Genomic DNA, 24,160 nt, shown 5'->3' on the forward strand with positions numbered 1-24,160 from the left:
CTCGTTGTGTAAAAATGGTAAATGATATAGATGCGACTGTAGTCACGTATTTGCGGTTAGTGTAATATAAAAATGTATATAAACCCTTCATTCGCTCACGTTAACTTTGTTTCATATTTTGCGCGTCGAAAAAAATTATGCAAAAAGGAGTATAGGACACATCATAAGCTCGATTCATGAAATGTTCAATAATTTATAATTTCTTTGTAATAAGATAACAATTCAAAGAAAATGGCTAATTGTTTATTATGAGATCAATAGTATAATTTCTCCAATAATAAATGATAAGTTTAGAGTGTCTCTGTTGACATAAATTTTCTCAAACTTTCATTTCACGATTTGTAAATATTATTACCCTTATGTTACTTAGCTCGATGTGTAACATCATTACAAAACAATTAGTCGTTGATCAAGTTCCGAGTGATAAACATGGACTTCAGTGATGTATATAACTCTGATGTCAGGTAATTTTTGTTTCGTGAGAATAAAATTTAAAAAAAAAAAATGGCATAATACTTTATATTATTGGGAATATTGCAGAGTGAAGAAGGAACCAGATGATGTTTCCCCAATTAAAAATGAAGATTATAAGATAATTGACAATGCATGCGATGCTAAAAACGACGAATTCTCGAGTTTTTGTCGAGAAAATTTAGTAAGTGTTGATGTGGTACTGTTTAGTCAATATTTTGATCAAGTATTTTTACTAATCTCATTTCCAGATTTATGGGCTTCGTAAAAATAAAGAAAATTCTGAACCTAATAACGATTTGGAAATAGAATTCGAATGTAAGAACGAGAAGCTCGGCATTAACTTATTAGTAGTCAAGAAAATCGAGGACGACTGTCCAGATCAATGGCAGCATATGAAAAATAGTTGCGATTATCAGACTCCAAAGAAAATTAAAGAAGAAATTGTCGACGAAGTAAAAGAGGAATTGAATTTGGATGGTGAACTCAGTGATGCATTTGATGCAAATGAAAAAACATTTGCTCAAAATAGTCAACGCAAAACCCAAACTAATAAGGCACGCAATCGTACCAAATATCCATGTAATATATGCGGTAAAAAACTTGCACGAAAAGATTATCTCAAGGTCCACATCGATTCAGTACATAATGGTGTTAAACACGCGTGTGGTGTATGTGGAAAGTCTTTCCCATACAAATGTTATCTCAAAATTCACATCGATGCGATGCATAATGGTATGGCACCTACTTGCGAAGTATGCGGGAAGAAATTGTTAACCGAAGCTGCACTCAAGATTCACATCGATGCAATTCATAACGGTATTAAACATGAGTGTGGTATATGTGGAAAGACATTCACACAAAAAGGAAGGCTCAAAATTCACATCGATGCGATGCATAAAGGTATAGCACGTACTTGCGAAATGTGCGGAAAGAAATTCTCAACCAAGGCTCAACTCAAGATCCACATCGATGGAGTACATAATGGTGTTAAACATGCGTGTGGTATATGTGAAAAGACATTCACACAAAAAAGAGATCTCAAGAGGCATATCGAGGGACATAATGGTGTTAAACATGCGTGCGGTATATGTGAAAAGACATTCACACAAAAAGGAGATCTCAAGAGGCATATCGAGGGACATAATGGTGTTAAGCATGCGTGTGGTCTATGTGCAAAGACTTTCACACAAAAACGTTATCTCAAGATTCACATCGATGCGATGCATAAAGGTGTGGTACATACTTGCGAAGTGTGCGGAAAGACATTCACACTAAAGGGTAATCTTAAAAAACACATAAATTTGATGCATTAATAAGACCACTTATTGTAATAAGTGCGGCAAGACATTTTCTCAAAAGGATCTTATAACTCACATTAAAACGCAGCACGAAGACATTGATCACACTTGTGTTTAATGCGGGAAAAAATTTAAACATAGAAAATATTTATGCAGACACGTCAAAAGTGTGCATGAAGGCAAGCACGAGATCAATACAAAACATCTTAAAACGTACCTATCAATACCGAGCAAAATGATGAAACATCGAGACAAATAAATAAATTAACATATCATAAATTAACATGTATTTATTTATTAGCATATAATAAATAAACATATCATACATTTTTGCTCAGTAGTGATACTCAAAACACGACATATAATTATACAATATACTTGTCATAAGTACAATGTTAAATACCTATTGCAAACAAAAATTACGTTTTTTCGAAGTGGAGATGTCGCGAGGTGCGAAACTCAAAATTGCATAAAAAGGCATTTTTTGTATATTAGGATATACGCGGATGTCGCTAAAAAAGTATACAGCACTCCATCAGCACCGAAACAACACTATGTAAAATTTTCAGATCTACTGGTTTATCCCTGCATGAGGTATCGCAATTAGAATAAAACATCAAAAATAAGCAATATCGAATGTATACAAAAAATAATTACCCATAAATAACCCACAAAATATATATTACCAAATTTACACACGAATATTGATGCAAAACTCAAAATTGCATGAAAATGCATTTTTTGCATATTAGGATACACTGATGTTGCTAAAAAAGTATACAGTACTCCGTCAACACCTTAAGAATGCTATATGTAAAATTTTCAGATCGATTGGTTTATCTCTGTATGAGTTATCGCAGTTAGAGTAAAACATCGAAAATTAGGAATATTGAATGTGTATGACTTTGCTGCGCTCAGCATCAATTACGCGGATCCACTCAGGAGAATAGGTCTTGTATATGCTTACAATGAGTTTGTTCGATTCTGCAAAATAGGGCATTTTTTCATCATACGAGTAAAGGCGGTATTCAAGATTTATAAAATTACATGTCAAAGGACAGGTCATAAAGCACCCACTAGAGGTAAGTATTGGCTTCCGAAGCGTAATTGTCCATGAGGCACAGCGGTCGAAGGGGGCCCATTGCGTTGATTAAAATTTTTCTCTCGCACTTGGCAGAATGATTCGGTAATTTATCACGATCCTGATTTTTGGAATCATCCGTAACAATGAGAGTAAATGAATACAAACATATGCACTACGAGTATATGCACCAATGACTTCAACTTCACGCGCCATGTCGCAATCGCCCAATCGGATCGGTCGATAACAAGCAGCTGCTGGACAGCCAAGTATGAGAAATATTCATGACATATTATTATGTATTTAATCGCTGAACGTCGGATGCTTTAGTAATGTATTTTTCCTCTCATCTTCGTCGCACCTTCGACGAAAGCTGGGAAATCGAGTCCGCAAGAGCCGTGACGAACGGTACTGAGATGTAATTTTTCGCATAAACCACACGCGTGCGGTTCTTCACGTTTTTACTTGTATTTGGTCAGCGTCGAAACGAGCGGCTGCTTCAGAATCGACGCACTCGGCGGCAGAGCGTCTTTTTGATTTTCACGTGGCATTTAAAATGGGCACATTTTTTTTCTTAGAGGGAGCCATGCGAGTCGATGCATTCTCGGAACGCCAATGGTTACGCCAACGGTTGTAGAACCTCGGACGAGTACTTTCATCGCGTCGATCGCTCTAAATCTCTCGTGGGTTGAATCAAAGACGTGCCTAATGCACAAAGTGCATCGCGATCCATTGAAAGCAAGTATTTATGCTCTGCTTTTTATCAGGCAGCGCTGCGAATCACACGCAATAACGCGGAACTCGAAATTCAACCGTAATCGTTTCGAATCGAGCGGTAAAAAGTAACGAAGCAATCGCCCGACTGGAAAAAGTATTTTTTTCTCTGCCGAGAGCGAAAAGTAGCGCAGACTGGATCCGCGCGCGCCGCGGACCATCGGAGTAATGACGAGAGAGCGGGGGTGGTAGGCGATCGTCGTTCGTTCGCCAAATGGCAAAAGTGCACTCCGCGAAATGCACGCGGCGCGACAAAGGCAAGAGCTTTTCCATTTTTCACGTGCGGTATCGCGAGCGCACAAAAAAAGCAGCCAGCTAGCCAAAGCTCGCTGCATAACGTGACTAATCTCTCTCTCTCTCTCTCTCTCTTTCTCTGTTCTCCCGACGCGACGCATATTCAAAAATACGCCAAGCGCGCGCGCGGCAATGGAAGCTTATCCCACGTTTGCGCTCGCCCCTTTTTTTCCGCCGCTTCGAGCATTACGTATATGGAGACGCGCACTCGAGCTTGCACACGTGCGCCTTTGGCTGCGCTGCTGCTCTCACCTCGGCGCTCGATGGTTGCTCGACTGCGAGAGCAGCCACTGCACACACACACACACGTGCACAAACACGTACTGCACCCGAAGGAGAGAGAAGGAGAAAAATAGCTCTGCGCTTGCCAAGGGAAAGAGCTATATACACCTGTATATATGCATGTGTGCGTTATACGCAGAAGCCGAGCTCGCGAGCGCCTGTACTAACGTGTACTTGGCATATAAGGCTTATCGCGAAATATGCCCGCGGGGATCGTGTACTACTATACGTACAGGCGCGGTTTAGGTCGCACCGCGCGTCACCGCCACCATTAACCCCTACATATATATACCATACGATACGGCGTACAGTAGTTACGTATCAGAGCGCACATACATAATACATAGACACGCCGTACCGCTTCAAGATTCGTTTATAAAGGTCTTGAGCCGCTGCTGCTGCCGCTGTGGCTAATGCTTATGTAGCTACACACTGATTCCGATCGCAGATAATTTTCGAATAAGAATATTGAATTTCGCGCGCTCGCACCGATATATCGATTTTTCTGCTCTCTTCTTCTTCTTTTCCTTTTTTCCCCGTCATAAAACGAGCTTTCGAGATTCGTGCGTGATGGATCCATTATTGTTACGCCGCGCGCGCGCTGAAAAATCGAAGCGCGCGCGAATAAAGGAGGATATTTCAACTCCATACGGGGGTACGTGAATGAATACAAACGATTGTTAAAATGGCAATTATATAATCGAAATTTTTAATGCATTCACTTTCGGGCGGGATTCGCTCTCTCTCTCTCTCTCTCTCTCTCTCCGTCCACGCGTATGTGTCAATCAGCGGGCTATTATTTTATTAAAACCGCTTCATCGGTCAATGCGCGCACGCATCGTGCGAGATTTTCTCGTCAATTTTTTTTTTCACCGTCAAAAAAAAAGTAAGCTTCTGCACACGCCCGATGCGTAGACACAAGGATCCTCGTGTGCATATATAATATAATACGTCCGAGGCAGTGCAGACGAGCAGCGCAGCGGCGCAGCGCAGGTGCGAAAACTCCGAGGCCCGACGACGCGGATGAGTGATTAATTTTTCAGCCGTGTAATTATTTCACGCTCGAGCGAGAATCGAATTAAATCTCATCGATTTGTCAATTTTGTGCTTGACACTTCCTCGTGCGCAGTGCCCCCGGCCCGATGTTCGAGCTCTGGTATAACACGCGTGTATGCGTGGCGAGGCCGCGCTGCTATCGTGGACGTTATATGCACACACCCACGCACATGGGCATGCAGCCGAGCTTGCAAAATAATGCTCGACGCTTTGACACATCTCGCTGCTGCTGCTGGCCGGGATGAATATACACGAACAGCTGACGCGCGCATAATGCGCAGAGAGAGAGGCCGGATAATAATAAATTTAACGGCGGATAATACTTTTGTACATATAATACGCACTCGTACTCTCTCTGCCCCGACAGTTGCGAGCTGCAGTTTACATTCTGCGACATTCGTCCTCGCGTATACAGTTTGCAAAATCAAATGACTGTTTTATACAGCGTGAGTCAAGAAAAGCGCGATACCTTCGATATTCGGCTCGAGGCTCTATTACATTCACCAACAGAGTATACCGCGAGAGAGGGAGAGAGAAAATAAACCGTCAACTTTCCGAGTCAATGCGGCCAGTCAGCCAAAAGGGGAGTAGCAGTGCATGTATAAAATAATGTATATATAGAAAACTCAAAGCTGAAAGCTAGAGTTGGGTACATTACATACTTCTGCCATTGCTATTGTGTATGTGTGTGTGTGTGTGCATGCGTAGGTGTGTTAGGACGTCGCGGTATATATGTAAGAGTACATTGCCGTCGACTCGACGGCAGCTGCGACATTTTGCAGCATTAGCGGCTATGCTGGTCACGTGCCGTGAGTAATTTACCGTTTAGCTCTCTTTCTCGCACCTACTCCCCTATAAAGGCCGTGGCGGTGGCGGCGGCGGCGGCGGCGCATCGACGGTCCGTCACTCGATAACGGCACTTGCAGCGAGAACGCCCGAGTTCGGTGTACTCGCTGCTGCTACTGCTGCTGCTGCAGCCCTCCTCATCCTCCAACCCTCTTTTCTTTCTTTCTTTCTCTCTCTCTTTCTTTCTTTCTTTCACCCGGGCCGCGAGCGAGCGAGCTTCTCGTCTGTATTCTCAACATGAGTCGGAACACTCAATAATATGCTTTGGGAAAATTTCGTGACGAAAATGCTCAAGTGTGTGCGCGCACGTACTGCAGAAAACACACTCGACGAGTCCACCCACCCACACCCCCCCCCCCCTCTTTTCCCGCTGTGCTGTGTTGCAATACACAGGCAGCTCTCGGGCTCTCTATTGAGAAGTGTGTATACCATTGAACAGTTGAGAGAGAGAGGGACCCTTTCGGTATCTTTGTTTCGTCCTTGTTGCAGAGCATGCGTTTACGTACTCACGTCGGGCGGGCGCCATTCAGCAAAAATGCAGTCGCGCCGTTGGCTGGTAATAATGCCGGCCTAATGAAGGCTTGACTCGCTCGAGGCGTGTCGCTCCATTCGGCGAGGTGAAATATTTCCACGAAAATCCAAATACACATAACTATAATAACGGCGTGTGTGTATATAGCGAATGGCCCCGAACGTTTAGAGATTGTATATAACGCGTTCGAAACTATTCGTCGGCATGCGCGAAGAGAGTTACACACCTGGAGATGCGAATATTGCGTAAATTATTGGAAATCACGTTCGTTCGCGCGTCAACTAGACTTTGCGGAATTTTCAAAGTTTCTGAAATCGTTCGGTTCTTTTTTTTTTCTATCTGTGTTACTCAAATATACATTAATAATTATGGAGTTTCAAATTGTGCTCTCGCGCTCGCTCGCTCGCCTTTTTAAGTATTCTTCTTGAGCGAGTGAGCGAGAGTACTCGGAGCGTGACAAGGACTCGGGAGAGTGAGAGATAAGAATGAGGAGGAGGAGAAGAAGAAGAGAAAAAATGCTCGATATCAATATTAACAAGCGCCCTGGCTGAGAAAGTTCAAGTAGCGATAATGGCTACAAGCTTTTTCAAGACACAAGTAGCCTCGTATAGATTTAATATCTCTTCTTTTATGGAGCCCTCTGTCGCTACTATCTATAATATAATCTCTCTCTCTCTCTCTTTTCCAATAGGGCAGGAGTGAATTCATTCCGGTTCACGGTGTAAATTAATTGCGAGCACCGGAATTTATTTGGGCTGATTTTTTTGTTTTAATGAATTTTATACATACTTTTTTAGTCGGAGATGATAAATTATGACGCGTTAGTCGGAATCATTTTTAACGGGTCCTGAACCGGGCATCGACTACATACACACACACGTATACTCTGTTATACTTTTAACTGTAATCTATATTGCTTTGAAACGCGAGGGGAAACTGTCGGCGCTGCTTTATTTGCGCTGCATCGGAGCTCATCGATCGTTAAAAATTCATCGGCTGCTGCTGTGTATTTTTGTTGAATCTGCAGCTGCACAGTGCAGCTCGGCACAGTTTGTGTATGTATTTCGCGAAAAGCGCGAAAATAAAGAGAGGTACATTAAGCACGCTCAACAGCTGCACACGACCAATTATACCGCTAACTTGACGCGCTTTTTGCGCGCGCGCCGGGGCAAAAGTTACCGACGATTGATGGGAACAGGGAGATTAGTCGTTTTTTTTCACACACCCACACAACGAAATGAAAGAGACGAGTTGAAGCTATAATTTACTCAATTAAAAGTTTACCAGTTGCTTCTTTTCTGCGTGAAAGCGGTGCGACGTCGAGATCTTCGGAAGAGATTATTTCTGCAGGGGATCTAATGATCCGATATTTGGAATATCGAAGGCATAAATTAATTAAGATTTTATTCCGGGTTGAAATCATACAATTTCAACAAATTTTATGTGATTACCAGCCTGAATTTGACAAAACTCATTTAATTTTCTATAAAAAAATTAGAATTTCTCCGATATAACTTAATTACGATCATAATTGATTTCCATTTTTTTAAGATATCGTTATATTATTCAAACGTAATTGTAAGCATTTCCTGCTTGAATTTGTTTAAAAATATATAATAATCGATTCATTGAAATTACAACGATTATCTTGGTTTCGAGGATTCAATTACATAACTTTCAAATCAATATATACTTTATCGATATTTTAATTAACTAGAAATAATTTTAGGCCATTTGTATTTTGATATTTTTCACAAAAAATTGTATTTGCACCTATATAGCGAAAAAAGAAAGTCTCAGAGCACGTGATTATCAACCTCGGCTTCGCCTCGGGGGATAAATTACATGTGCTCTGAGACTTTCTAGTTTTTCACTCCCTAGGTGCAAAATTTACTATTTAACGCAACATCATAATATACATGTTATTGAGATTGACAGAGCTATGTTCGGACTCAAAATCCATCTTGTTCCTACTCACATAGCATGAAAGCTTCTTGAAAGCATTTTGGAAGCTTTCAAGAAAGTTTGGAAATCGAACAGGAAGTGATCATGGAAGCTTTTTAAAAGCTGAAAATGTCCGCGACCAAATGGTCTCAGAAAACTTTCTTGAAGTATCTAGGTACTTTTTGGAAGTTTCATCGAAACTTTCAAAATAACCTTTCAGGAAACTTTCATAGAAACTTCCCAGAAAGTTTCCTGAAAGCTTCAATAAAATGTTCACTTATGACTCTATGAAACCATCCTCGCAACCTATTATAAAACTTTCAAGAAACTTCCATGGAATATTTCCGGGAAGTCTCCTGAAATTTCGTTGCAAGTTTCTGTAAAGCTTCCTTCATGCTTTTATTGATGCTTCTAGAATGGTTTCACGGAAGCATCCCGGGAAGGATTAGGAAAGCTTCCCGAACGTTTTGATGAGACCTTCGAAAAAATTTTTTATGAAATCTTTTTTGCTACCTTTCGGGAAACTTCTGAAAAGATTTTGGATTGGTCCTTTGTAAGAGAGCTTACATACTATGTGGGTAGTATCACTTTTAATGCTAAAATTTAGCCTTCTCTCTATTGGATTCCGAAAATTCGGCCATACGCCATCTAGCGGTAACGTATGTACTACTAGCGTGTCTGAAAAAAGTAGTTCAAACATTTTGACTTACTTTCAATGCAAGTATTATAATTTAAGATTGACTATTGTAATTTTAAAGTAAAATTAATGTAAAATGTCCATTAATATCAATAATTTTTACAGTATATTTTGAAGCGTCGATTTTTGACGTAAAACGTATGATTCTTGAATCATTGAATTCTCATCGACTCAGTTTTTACAATCAATTACCATGTTATTATGAAACGTCGCTGTTGCGTTTTTAAATGTTTAATAATATTTTGTCTTATCGCGATTTCATGCTCAAAAGAAGCGGAAATCACTTTTTAAAATTTTCCGCTCTTTTTATTATTCAAGTTCCGCCTCTCTTTCTCTCTCAGGCGCGGCACACGATAAACGACGCTAAAGTAAACATTAAGTATTCCGAACTTGGCCGGGTACTTTCGCATATTTATCCAAGCGTCGCCTCGGCTTATCGTCTACATAGAGCGAAAGTCGAGGCTGCACTCTTAGAGCCGCCGCTGCTTGCCGCTGCGTATTCAGCGAATATTCGTTCGATCTGTAATATCGATAATTGCCTTGGATTTCTGCGGTTGAAATTAGAAAATACGAGAGCGAGATCCACGAAATTCCTGCCTATTCAGCGCTTCATAATTGAACCCTTTCCCGTTCCTGTAAACTTTTTCCCAGATGTGCAGTGCTCCCACGCACACACATACACGTATATCTGCGCTCGCGAATGTAAAGGCTTTTTTTCTCCCTTACTCGCTTTCTCTCTCTCTCTCGCAGCCACGACGTTGACAGAGACATTTGCGTGTTCGACTCGTTCGAGTGATTCAGTGCCCCCGAATCCTTTTCTTCTGCATCGAGCCCCTTAAAACGCTATTATCTAGCCACCGACGACGCTAGATGGAATTTTAATTCAAGTCACGAGCGATCGCCTATATATATTCACACACACAATCCGCCCTCTTGCTAGGCATCTACGTAATGTAGGACGCTTAAACCGGAGCACGCGCTCGAGGGCTAGGAGGAGGATTCGACAAAAATGTACCGACTCCTTATTGGAAAAAAAGTGAGCCAAGGCGCAGCAGCGCGAGTGCGTTTTGTGCGCTCCGACAGAGACTTTGAAATGTGTTATGTATAGTTTGGAAAATTTCACTCGACAAAATTAATTTTTTCACAAATAAAATTCGCTTCTTTAGAAATCAACGTCATCGAAGATTGATTGATTAATATGGTACATATATGGGAAGCGAATATGCATTCACCCAAATAAAGTTGTAATTTCATTTATAAAGCAATTTTCTAATGTTCGTATGCGATAGTTATTACAATGCCCCAAAGGCTCAAAGTTTTAATTTTCCAGATGGAACGGAAAAAGTGAGTAAATGATAACGTTGGCGTACAGATGCGCGCGCGGGATAAAAATGCTAGAGCGCAAAAAATTCGTACGTAAATAATAAAAGTGAAAGAGGGCACAAAACATATACGCAACGAATAAAAAAGTCGAGCTTTGGCGGAGAAAAAAATATACAAAACAAAAAACTAAATACAAAGTACCCAAGCCGATCGAATCGAGATAGCGAATAAATAAATATGTACTCTGACACATGAAAAAAAAAGCAAGTCGAAAGAATGCGCGAGAGAGGTAACAATGGGCGCTCGTAAAAATCAAAAAAATATGTGTACAAACCATAAACGAATGCTTTTAAATCTCTCTCTTACTCTCTCGCTCTCTCTCAAAAAAAAAAAAAAAAGAAAAAAAAACAAAGGTAAAAACTTTCAAATACGAAAGCTCGAGAGAAGCTTTTGTCATTGCCTACTATCAAGAGAATCCATCTCCTTTTCCTCTGCAGATTTCACTCACACACGATGTATATGTAGGTACACACACGACGACGACTATCAGTTCGACACGGTGTGCTTCTCCCAAACCCTCCTTCTCAAATAATACATACGGTTTGATGGAGGGAAAATCAAAGAAGAATATCGGATAGGACTTGTCTCTGGCTTCGACGCGTGTCTCGCTTCTATATATTACACGTATCATACGATCCAGCTCGGGGATAAATTAAAATAGAGAGAGAGAGAGAAACGGCTTCTCTGAGGCGCTCCGTACACATACACACACAGAGAAAGAGAGAGAAAAGAACGAGATCGCGTGCAATTCATTGTGGAACGTCGTTTTTATCCTTATGGGCTCGCACTACTACCACTACGTGGCTGCTCTGTGCAGCTGTTTTATATACGTATGTACGCCAAGAGAATCGTTTTCCAATACCGACTCTGCCGTCGCCGCCGCTGCTGCGCAACGATTTCACGGCGTCTTCTCTATTTTAAATAATTTTCCGTAGTATAGACACACGAAGTAGAAAGAGAGAGAGAGGCAAGAGAGAGAAACTCAGGAGGAAGCTTTTATAGGAGTAAAAAAAAAAGGAGGAGGAGATTTCGCTTTGGTGAATGTTTGAAAAGACAAATGGTAAAACACTGGTATAACAGGCGCATTTCTTGGCTGGGAGTACATAGCAAATAAGTTTAATGAAAAGACGAAAAATGCGGGAAAACGCATACGTATACGTACGTGTACTACTCTGTATATGTGTACGCGTGACATAAGGCAAGGCATTACGCCGAGAGAAGCCACGAGGGTTACGAATATATATATTACGCGCGCAATGTAAAAACCAAAGAAAAACAGATATGGTTATTGGTGTGTGTGTGCTACACATATATACGTATATACACGCACATATGGATGTGGGATTTTTTTTTTCCAGTTCGCCGTATAGTGCTGCTCGTCGCGCAGTCGTTTTGAGCAGGCGACTTGTTTTTAACTTTTACGAGTATAGTTTTGCTGACTATACTCGAGACACGGGGAGAGAAAGTTTTTCTGCATCGTCGTGCGCTTTTTGCGCGAAATAAAAGTGGATGAGACGAAACGAAGGAAGGAAAAAAAAGAGAGAAAAAGGAGGAGGACAGGAAAAAGAGGAGTAGCAATAAAAATAATACAAGCCCCGGCTCGTGTGATATTCTATTATTTTCGTATCAAATCGTTATTCTCCGCGTGCCATTACGTCGCGTTCTCTCTCTCTCTCTCACTGGCTCTAGTGTAATGTATCGCGTGGAATTAAATTGAAATTTGCGCGAGAATATATTAATGCCTCCGCTGAAAGAGCCGAGCGAGTGGACACATATCGTGCATGCCTTAAGTGGAGAGAGCTGAAAATAAGTGCGCGCCCAGCAGCACACATATTGCTCGGCAAAGCAGAAAATTAAGAGATTAATTGCTCGTGATGAGGTGGAATTTACAATAATGAATGGAAGCATCAGTGCTGCTGCGCCATGCGGCCCGGACCACTGCACGCGGCTGTATATAATAATACTTTTCTGACGTACTCTCATGGGGCAGGCAGAGGGAGGAGGTAAAATGAGTTTGAAATTCAATATAGCCCGTGTGACTCTCGGTGGCCGATGTGCGGCCTAATTGAATAAGCATTCCTTATGCTCCGACGCGCCGCATCGATGCTGCTGCCCTGCCCCCCACGTGTGTTAAAGTAAGAACTGAATAAATAGACCGCCGAGGAAGATAGTGTACAATGATGGAGTTGAAAGTAGACACGAGAGAATTTACGAGTCGTATGTCGTATGAGCTTTACTTTGCAACTTTTATCGATATATACCTCGACATTTTTAACTATGATTTGCTATACGAAATAAATAAATATGAATAAATCAACATTTTTTCGCGTTTTTTAGGCGGATACTATTGAAGCTTTTATTAGTATGTTATTGATGTGTTGTATTATAAAACAAATGTTCATAGTTATAATGATAAATAACTCTAAATTAAATCGAACACGAATTATACATTTATAATACAAAATAATATATTAATATAGATAAGCTTTGTGATACACAGAGAGAAAATATATGCGTTTGAAAGAGGAACTGTAGCGAGCGAAAATCGCTGCTATTCAGATACTTTTACTGCAATTTAGGAATTAAGCAATTCGACGAAAAATGATTGTCTCACTAAAAATGGCGTTAACACCTCCTACATATGATATACAACATTGGCAAAAATTCAACGGAATTTGTTTTCAAAGATGAAGCTTTCAGTTATGGCCGCCATGTTGTTGCAAAAAGTGTTTGGAAAAATTTGTAAAAATTCCCTACGGTACTTCTACACCCCTGATCACCTCTGATCATATTTATATCTTGAGTTTTTCACCCCAAACTAGTCCGTTGAGTTGGTGCATAAAAAAAAATAAATTTAAGAGAATGATTCTGTGAATCGTTGCATATTATTTATTTATGTTATTTGATAGTCAAACTGTATAAATATCACTTTAAACACACACAAATCTCTTTATAAGATGTTGCATTTTTGCAAATAAATAACACATTTTCGCTCTCATTATTTACAATTTTTTTTATAAAGAAATTAAAATCGAAAAATTTTAATGTTATTTATATTTTTACATAATTTTGTCTAATTTTTATAAAAAACGAAATCTTTGATTTTCTACTAAAGATTTTATAAAGTTTTTATACCGCGATAATTGTATATGATTGATTATACACAATTTTTGTAAAAACTTTACATTTTTTTACTTGAAAAATCTTAATTCAAGTTCTAGGAATTTATAATTTACGTAATTTTACGTAACCTGCCGTACACGAGTACGAGAAATGAAATCACAACTCGCCGGACCAAAGTAGCTCTCTTCGTTTATTGAATGTTTTTTTTCTGAGATTTAATTCCTTTATGCATGCGACCGGCGTGAATTTTAACGGATTTTTCTCCTGCGAATTTCTTGCCGCATACATCACACGAGTGGGCGACGACACCGGTAATCGCCGTATCGACGTGGGATTTCGGATTGGACTTACTCAAAAATGACTTTCTAGCTGTAGTATCATGTTCGTTACGATTGTGAATCAAGCGCTGAATCCTCAGTTTAAACGTTTTTCCGCATGTACCGCATGTATGACCTTTGTGCATCGTTTTGATATGCCTCTTGAGAGTAGCCTTCCACCTGAATTTCTCCCCGCAAATGTCACACGGCCTGACATTGTTGTGCACAGAGTCAAGGTGGATTCTGAGGCTACTCTGCTGTCCAAACTTTTTTCCGCATACGTCACACGAATGGCCAACTGCCTTGCGAATCGCATCGATACGATTCTTACGAGTGTCCCTCGATGTGAATTGCTTCGCGCGTAAATCGCGTTTATCCGGGATACCATTGCGCGCAGCATCGTTGGACTTCTTGCGATTAGATTTGCGAATTTTTGGCGCAGGCTTGACACAATTGTGTGCCGCCTTAATGTGAATTCGGAGCTGTGCCTTGCGTGCGAATGTCTTTCCGCAAATACCACATGAGCTCTGGGTGACACCATCATGCACCGACGAGTCCTTGTGGACTTTGAGCTTACCCTTGCATTTTGATGTCTGCTTTTGTGAATTACGTGTGATACCCGCATGCGCCGCTTTGATATGCTTAATAATAGAAGTCTTCCACTTAAATTCCTTCCCGCAAATATCGCACGTGTATGTGAATTTTCTGTGCTTCGAATCTTTATGATGTCCGAGCATACTCTTTGATGTGTACTTCTTCCCGCAAATATCACACGCGTGTTCGATTTTTCTGTGCATCGAATCTATATGGATTTTAAGGTTACTCTTAAATTTATACTTCTTTCCGCACTCACTGCATGCATGTTTGACACCATTGTGCTCGGCATTGATGTGGTTTATGAGCAGGCTTTTTTGTGAAAATTCCTTCTTGCAAAAATCACACACACGTGCGATTTTTTTGTGCTCAAAATCTTTATGAACTTTGAGGGAGCCCTTATATTTATATTTTTTACCGCACACATCGCATGCATGTCTGACACGTTTGTGCACCGCATTGACGTGGATTTTGAGACTGTGTTTCTGTAAAAATTTTTTCCCGCAAATATCACACACGTGTTCGTTTTTTCGATGCATCGAGTCGATGTGTAATTTGAGGTTTTTCTTAAATTTATACTTCTTCCCGCACACATTGCATGCATGTTCGACACCATTGTGCACAGAACGAACATGTCTCATGGGATAAGTCCTGGTTGCAAACTTCTTATCGCAGGAATCGCATGCACGCGTGCGCTTGCCAACGTTCACCGATTGTTTGTGAGCTTCGAGATGGTAATGTGATGTGATCCCCTTTCCGCATACAAAACACACGTAAGTCACCCCTTTATGTTTCGAATTTACATGTGCTTTAAGACCCTCGTTGGTTGTAAATGTTTTTTCACACGAATTACACGAATAATTATTACGTTTTTTAACTGCTTTCTTGGTATTTGGCTTCAGGCTCTTTTTCGCCACTTGCGTCATGCGAACATCGACGGATTTTCTTTTGGGATTTTTTATTTTCTTATTTATTTTGTTAAGCACATCATCAAAATTCGTGTTTGACTTTCCATTTCGAGTTCCAACATTTATCTCTATTTGGCCTTTTCTTAAGGAATGATTAGGTCGATCACGAACTTTTTTAGTTAGTATATGATTCGGATTGGATTCTGTTTCTGTTTTGCACGCAAAATTTATGCTAACTTCTTTGTCAAAAAGATTCTGGGTCGTTACAAGTTTATTTTTAGACCGTCGCTCACGATCAATCATTGACTTCCTGTTTCGATTTTTAGAAGATTCTTTTTGCATTGCAACTGGAGGTTCTTTTTTTATAAGATCGTTTCCAACAAATTCAGTTTTGCACTCGAATTCTATGATAAATTCATTGCCATCTTCATTAAAAAGATTCTGCGTTGCTTCATGTCTATCATCAGACCGTCGCCCAAGATTCTATTGTATAAATTTCGAGTTCATGTAAATGTGTTGAATTTAAATCGCGAATTTATCATGATAATTATGTTAACTCACGTCATCATTGGTGCTTTCTTGAGAATTTTTAGATGTGTCATCATTCGAGCAACTAGGCTCACGCTTTATTCTAAAATGGATTCAAAAGATTTTCAATTCATCCTCGAATGATTTTTTATTTATAACAATCAGTTCAAATATTACCTGGCGGCGAATGATGATCCTGGCGAAGATGAATTAAGATTCATCTTTTTCGTAGATTGGTCCAGAGCTACTTTTCCGGTCGAGTTCACTCGTTGAACGCGAGCGTAACATTGAATCAACGATATTTACAATTCTCTGTACACAACACGGGATATTAAACTCGTCAATACCAACGAACGTTGGTACTCAAAATATTCAAATTTATTTCAATTAAAATTGAGCGCTACTAGAAAACATAAACAAATATCATACGGTTGTTACATCAGCCTAGATTTTTGTACGATGATATTAAATATAACTGTACACTGAAGACTATTTTCAAGATTCTTGTAAGGGGAAACAAAAAACACAAAATGAGCGAATTCGAGATTGTCGGGAGATTTATGTGTGCTCGTGTCAAACGCCATTGCGGCGCTGCAACCGATGTAGCGCGTGCACTCGGTGCAATATCGATCTTGTCGTACACACACACTCACGCATATATTTCCAGAGCATGGCTTTGTCGTAAAAGCATCTGGAGAGTCATGCGATTCGATGACTCTTTCCTCCTCGCCTATAATATTATCGACATGTTCATCGACGAAACGCCGATCACATGTGGGCGATTGGCACAATGGGCGTCCAAACATTCGACTGATTTAGTTGCGTGTTCAGAAACTTGATTTTTAATTTAGTCTACGCACGATACGAATTAAAACTCACTCAAACACACTATAATGTTCGATGGTCGAAAAATGATTCGTCAGTAACGTGTCGAGAACGAATTTTGAAAATTAAATATTTTTCGTTACTTTACTCGTACCTAAAAAATCCATATTTAAATGAGTTCACTTCCAATCAGTGCTGTGTACAAAGCGTTAAAAAGCAATCATACTTTTTTTTTAACGATCCGAACGTATCGTTTATAACATATTCAACGCTACGCGTACCTACGCGCGTTGGTACGTTTAAGAAAGCATTTGTGAAAAAAATGTTATCATTCATAATCAGTGCAATCCACGCAACAAACGCGAAAAAATATCGTTTTTATTTATATTTATCGATTTCGTACAGCAATTCATAGTTACAGATTTCCAGGTACGTATCGATAAAAGTTGCAAAATAAAACTCGCGAATTTATATAGGAACGCAGGGTACAGCTAACGCGTAAGCGTGAGTTTTAAACGAAGGATTTTCCTCAGACTCTAACGAGAATTTACGAAGTATTGAATGCGAGATGTATTTATAATCCTCCGTAATTTCGACGCTCTCGCGCTTTGTTACGGGATAGGTATACATAAAGCTCGGCCGAATAAGCCTACATCAAAAACATTTGTCCCGACTTTCCGGGGGCGATCGGGTAGCCACTATCAATTGAGCACTACTTTCCATCGATCTAAATAATTCCATCGTACACACACACACGTGCACAAAGCGTCGCGTGCTCGCGCGCTTATAGGTCCCTTGTAGATTACGAATAAGCACGTGCATATATACATGGGCATGGGCTGCATCTATTACAGTCATAAATCTCGTAGGCTAGCGCGCCGCCATGGTCCCGTATACACATATACGTACGTACGTGCATGTGGCGCGCACGCATGCGTACAAATTCGTGGATAATAAAAAGGCGCCGCGCGCGCTGCAATTCGCGGGGTTGAAAAAAAAAATATTTCCAGAGTTTACGCGCTCCGGCAGGCTTTATGCGGAGCAAAACGGCCAAAAGAAAAGAGGAAAATTCGACTCTCTGCCGAATGGAGCGATGCCTCATGTGCGGAGCGCGCGCCCTGTATAAAGGACCAATAAGGCATAAAAAATAGCTTATGTACGGCACTGCACACACACACACGCACACACGATGCCGTTGTTGTAAGGGCTTACACGCTCCGACACGAAGATGAAGTAGCGACGAACGAGAGAGAAAGAGAGAGAGAGAGGAATGACGACCAACCTGCTGCAGCTAGAGGCTATATATATATATATAGTAGAGAGAGAGAGACTATCTATATTGAGCGCGAGAGTTGAAAAGTTTTCGAGTAGGTACTGCTCGCGCGCGCCTGCTCGTTTCGCCTCCGCACCGTGCCCTCGCGCTTGCTGCTGCAAGTTCAACTTGAAACGAGTTTGCTGCTGCTGCTGCTGCTGCTGCACCGACGCTCGGGCTCTTGCGCGAGCGCACACACACACACCCACACACACACACAGGTCCGCAGGATCGACTCGCTACTCCTCTTTTACGTCTAGCGCGCGAACTGATCGTTTATGTATTCCAAAATGCGCGAGAAATATAACAATGCGTCGCAACGCACGCAGCTTTATTAAAAATCGTCTATCAATTTGAATTAACCGCTCTTAGAAATAAATGCTCGATTCGTTCGAAAGTCAGCTAAGTAATCGATGCTCAAAGCTTCTCACCTTGTACGTTTCGAATTCGTCTTCGGTCGTTCGAGACTAATTGGTCTCGATCGATGCACATATCATTTTAGCTAACTACACACACGAACCCGCTTATATCTCCCTCGTACCATTGGAGTTAAAGTTATCAGTTAAAGCTCGCCGACTTTTGACTGCGGCTCCCGACAAAGTGTCACGAAATTTAATAAAAAGCCTTCCTTTTTTTTCGTCGCCCCCTACTTGCGCCGTGTGCCAAAGAATCGCGACTGTAAAAAATGGAATGCAAATTCAAATAAAACTCGCGGGAATGTAGCGTGGGCACCAGTGGCAGCAGCAGCAGGTATATAGCAAATGAATAAACTTGCATTACGGTGAGAAGATTTTCCAGCTTATAAAGCGATTTATTCAAGTACCTCTCGACACTTTGCTGCAGCAGCAGTGGCAGTAGCAGCAGCAGCGCAAGTACAGCAGCAGCAGCGGTGCCGAGTATAAGAGCGAAGAAAAAGGTCCTGCGCGGAGAGAAGTACTAAAGCGAGCGAATAACGGAGCGGAATGAATTATTAAATTCCTGAATATGGACTGTTAAATCAAGTATTTGAACATTTCATCTTTCTCTTTACCTCTCGACCCTTCGTGTTTTTTTTTTAGTTTTTTTCCGTTGACTTTCAAAAGTCGAGCTCAAATTGTAGCCTTTTACCTTTTGACGGGAGCGCTATTTTTTTTTTTTCATAATGGTTGTCGAATCTCGCGCTAAATATACTAATCCTCGCGGCATGGCCATTTCAATCACACGCATAGAGAAAGTTCCTAGTTGGCGGGGAGGCCGCTATATATATCGGACTTGGCGAGATTAAGCTCTCTATCTGACGCGCTGCTCCTTTTTCCTGCGAATGCGTGAGAGAGAGAGAGAGAGAGAGAGAGAGAGTAAAAGAAGCGAGTGGAAAAAAGGCGCGATTAGCATAGTTATTTTTTTATTTTACTTCTTTTTTTTTCAACTTCGCTGTGGGTGCGAGCGAGAAGAGAATGAGTGAGAGGGAGAAAGAGATCTTTGCGCCGACTTTAGCTAGCGCGTCTTGGCGCGAGAAAAACTTTGCGCTTCGACTCCATATAGCCGGCCGCGATGGGTATATGCGGTACTACCTGGCTATACGCGTTGCGGAGAGTCAGAGAGAGAGAGAGAGCGAGAGAGAAGAGAAATAAAACTTCATTTTGAAAAGGCCAACTTTGGCTGAACAAACCATCTGATAAGTCGGCCTGCGAAAGTCTGCCCGACGAGCGAACGAACGAATAAAGAGCAAGCACGAGGTTGTAATTGCCCTAGAATCTTGCGGCTATGGGTCAGCAGGTATATACGTTCGGCAAAAAAGGCGGCGCTCGACTTATTTTGCGCACAGAAACTGCTCGGCCCTGTGCGTATGTGTGTAGCAAAAGTTTGATAAAGGAGAAGAGCAAAAAAGAAAGAGAGAGAGCGTCGAATTCGGTGAGCGTTCGGGGCAGGGAGAAAAATACACGTGGCTTAGTTGCAGAGGGAGAGAGAAAGGGTTAACGTCGAGCGCTCGATTCTTTCGAGTCAAAAAAACCTACACAAATCTTTTTAATGGACTGCGCAGCTTTGATTTGTTTGAACCAAGGAGTCGACGAAAAAAAATTTACACCGAAATCTATATGAGAGCTTCAATAGCGATATTTTTATCACCATAGCATTTAAAATGTTTTGGAATACTTCAATTGGCTCGTTTTCGATGACATTCTTGTTACAATTATGTTATAAAAATTAGGCGCATTTTAAATCACCGGAAAACGACCGAGTAACCGTTTAAACAGTTTTTAATAACTTTCAATGCAATAATAGACTACTTTGAGCTTTCTCCGATAGATGGCGAGTATACCATTATGCGTAAACCTGCAAGTGGCAAAGTAAAAATAAACGCACAAAACAGGCCATTAAAGTTCAGCAGAAAACTTTGATACGCGGTATGTATGTAACGCTAGTTAGGCGAGACGTGATATTTTCACGAATCACTGTACTGCGCGTTCATCGGTATTATAAATGTCAAAAGTTAAACGATGCTGATCCGATTTTCGGGCGGGGAATTTTGACGCTCGCTCGCTCGTTCGCAATATTCGCGAACATATAACGCGCGGCCTCTATTAAATTAGCATTGGTAATAGAGATTTACAAGGATGAATTTCGGCTCGCGCGCGCGCCCTGTAAATATTCAAACGCCGAGGCGTTTGATATTCAAACCAATTTTGGGAGCGAGCTAATTTTACACCCGCAGCCATTTGGCGAATTTGCGGCTGAATGGAGCCGCGAGAATGGGAAAAAAATTCTCGTGCGTGAATGTGTAAAGCGCATATAGTAGTGGAAAATAGTAAATGATACATATCGTAACGATATCGCTAAGCCAAAAAAGAACACAACGTAACATTGAACTGATATTTATATTTAACGATTTACAATTATTCTAACAATATAGATGATTGTTAAGGGATACATTTTTCAAAAATTCATTATCACGCAGTTGGTACTTTTTGTAAAAAAGCTCGTACTGCTGAACCATTTCTTCATCTTCTATGGTTTTGACGAGCGAAGAGTTGATTTCTGGAGCAAATCAAGCTGCAGCCTATTATGAAGCTCGGTCGATGCACGTATTATGGACTCGGCGGAGTGTGCCTGGGAGTTACTATGCATATAACACACACGGCATTAAGCTCGGATGGAGCAAATTCCCCAGTTATTGTTAATTTCACGAATGCTGACTCGAGATTGCCGCCGCCTATAGCGATTCGTAGCTTATTTTACTCTCTCAGCATGAGCGGCTCACACGACTCGGCGATACGTGTTGCAGTAGCAGTTTATACGAGCTCTCTCTCTCTCTCTCTCTCTCGCTCGCGCGAATCCGATTGCCTCTTTCCCAAATGGGTATATGGATCTAAGCAAGGGGAGGCGAAACAGCCGTTCGGAACTGTACTCTACTCTCGAGCTATATCGCGCGCACATAAGGAGAGAATAGCTCGCGCGCGCGAATATGTAATGCCACGGCGATCGATCAACTGCAAATCCAACGCGGCCGTACATGTATACGTGGCCCACTGAGAACAGCTCATAGATACGATTGGGTTTTTGGGCTATATCTACGCCGTACGTCAGGCTACATACTTGGGAGACACAAAAGTGGGCTCGCTCAATCGTACGCGCCTACTACTCTATTACTACTACTCTGTGTCCGTCCTTCGCTTCGTAGTTCGTACATCGCTCTGTGTCTTCTCTCTCTCTCTCTGTTATAGGAAATGCCGTTTGCCGCGTAATTTGCTTGGCTTTGTAGGATTAGTTGCTCCCGTGTGCGAGTGTGGGTCTCTCCTACGTATGTACCCTCTCTCTCCCACATACAAATCCATTAATTCCTCGCGCGGCGCCTATATACAGCTCGTGCGTTTATTATTTCTCATAATGCGCCGCGATGCCAACGCAAGAAAAATGATGTTATTGACTTAGCGCAGCTCTTTGAATATAATAGCCACGCGACGAAATTTATGGAATCGGTCTTTGTGTTGTAGCAGCAATAGCAGCAAATCGTTCTCCGTGATACAAGTCAAAGCAATCCGAAAGATGCCTCTGCGCCCCAAACTCTCTCCGAAAAACTAAGATAATGGTATCGATCGTTTTTCTTAGCTCAAAGGCCGCCGCCGCTGCCGCGTGTCCAGGCAAACTTTTCTAAGTAGTATATCGAAGAAAATAATAAAGGCCTTCCATAATTCACCTCTTTTCATGCCCCTGCGAGCTCGCTTGCGCCACGCCAGAACAAAAAAGCCTTTAATAATAAGGAAGTGCCGAGCTGTGTTGCTTCGATCGTAAATATCCCTGGGAAAAACTTTAACCTCCCACAATTAATTCCGAGTTTCATTTTCGTTTATATAAACACATCCTCTCTCCGTTTCAGTCGATGGGAGGGCGGTGATTCAAAACACATTTCTGAAGAAATTTAATTTTGCTTCCTCATAGAGGAAGCTTTGTGATGGGCTCCATTTCGGCTTTTTTATAGAGTAATCGTAGGGTATATTTAATGATATTTCTATATACTAGATCGAATTTCTGACACATGTTGGTATGTATGTGTGTGTGTGTGTGTGTGTGTGTGCGGCTGTATGTCTGTGTAGAGTGATTCCTCGATAACGGTAGCACGTATCGTGACGGGGTTTGGCTTATTTTGTTCGTTATTATGTAAGGATGAAGCCAGAAAATTGTATTTAGCGATAAAGGAAGAAAAAAAAATTTTTTTTCGATTTTTAAAAATTTTTGGAAATTTTTTTTTATGTCTGTGTAGAGTGATTCCTCGATAACGGTAGCACGTATCGTGACGGGGGAGGGCTTATTTTTTTCGTTATGACATAAAGACGAAGCCAGAAAATTGTATTTAGCGATAAACGAAGCAAAAAAATTTTTTTTTCGATTTTTAAAAAGTTTTTTTACGGGAAAAATTTTTTTTGCGGGAAATTGTCGTTTTCTTCCTTTTGCTCCCTCATATAGGAAGTTTTGTGATGTGATACATTTAGGCTTTCGTATATAATTATCGTAGGATATATTTAATGATATTTCTATATACTAGATCGAATTTTTGACACATTTTGGAATGTATGTGGGTGTATGCGGCTGTATGGCTGTGTAGAGCGATTTCTCGATAACGGTAGCACGTATCGTGACGGGGGAGGGCTTATTTTTTTCGTTATGACATAGGGACGAAGCCAGAAAAATTCATTTATCGATAAACGTAACGTTTTTTTTTCTATTTAAGAAAAAAATTTTTTTTTTTTGCATTGTTTGTTTGAGATACCCGATAAAGCTGAGAGGCGCTTTCGTTTCGCTTTCGTAATTAGAAAGATGATATTAATATTTTCAAATTATTTTTAAGTTAAAAAAAAAGTATGAGGAAGCTACTTGCCAATACATTGGCAGCGGTTTTTTTTTTGCAGTTCTTTGAGCGATTCAGTCATTGTTGAACAAAAAACAAGAAATTGAAGCAAGAATTAAAACGCAATATGCAAATGGTTTTGAAATTCAACACTTTTCTATTCCTTATTTATTAATCATGCGATGAATTTATGCATTTTCATAACAAATAACTCAAAATCTCAATCTCATCATCGTTTTAAATCATCTTGTAATCAAAAACAATAATTTTTCACAAAATGTAATAAAATTTAATTTACTGACTTGTTTTTGACAATTCTTTTTTATAATTATGTTATTAATATTAATCGAAATTAAATTGTCCTGAAAATTACAATTCTAATATTTTTCTTTTTTTTTCTACTCATAAGAGAACGGCCGAAAAGTGAAGCCACGTAAAACGACCTCTGATTGGCTGACACTGACGACGACACCCGACGCGAGCCGACTCGATACGAGCGCCTGCGCTGCTAACTGTCAACAGACAGTTAGTACTTAAGTAACCTCAACGCAAAACCTGAATGAAAAAAT

General features: G+C 40.7%; 3 protein-coding genes across 3 annotated transcripts in view; 1 reads left to right on the top strand and 2 right to left on the bottom strand.

Moving 5' to 3' along the window:
* The window catches only part of LOC106651713 (discoidin domain-containing receptor 2-like), a 159,400-nt gene that overhangs the window by 91,872 nt on the left and 43,368 nt on the right, over nt 1–24,160 (bottom strand). The window lies entirely within an intron of this gene.
* On the top strand, nt 379–2,294 carry LOC111694111 (zinc finger protein 32-like). The gene is made up of 4 exons (XM_023460905.1): nt 379–464; nt 541–655; nt 723–1,097; nt 1,266–2,294. Exons 1-4 carry the CDS (start codon nt 430–432, stop codon nt 1,785–1,787), a joined length of 1,047 nt encoding a protein of 348 aa, XP_023316673.1. The 5' UTR covers nt 379–429; the 3' UTR covers nt 1,788–2,294.
* On the bottom strand, nt 13,739–16,456 carry LOC106651770 (zinc finger protein 585A-like). Its single transcript, XM_014370436.2, has 3 exons — nt 16,309–16,456; nt 16,165–16,234; nt 13,739–16,086 (listed from the first exon to the last, which is right to left on the bottom strand). The coding sequence occupies exons 1-3, from the start codon at nt 16,350–16,352 to the stop codon at nt 13,975–13,977; spliced, it is 2,226 nt and encodes a 741-aa protein (XP_014225922.1). The 5' UTR covers nt 16,353–16,456; the 3' UTR covers nt 13,739–13,974.

The sequence above is a fragment of the Trichogramma pretiosum genome, unplaced genomic scaffold (genome assembly GCF_000599845.2).
Source record: "Trichogramma pretiosum strain Unisexual culture from Peru unplaced genomic scaffold, Tpre_2.0 scaffold129, whole genome shotgun sequence".
NCBI classification, from domain to species: Eukaryota; Metazoa; Arthropoda; class Insecta; order Hymenoptera; family Trichogrammatidae; genus Trichogramma; species Trichogramma pretiosum.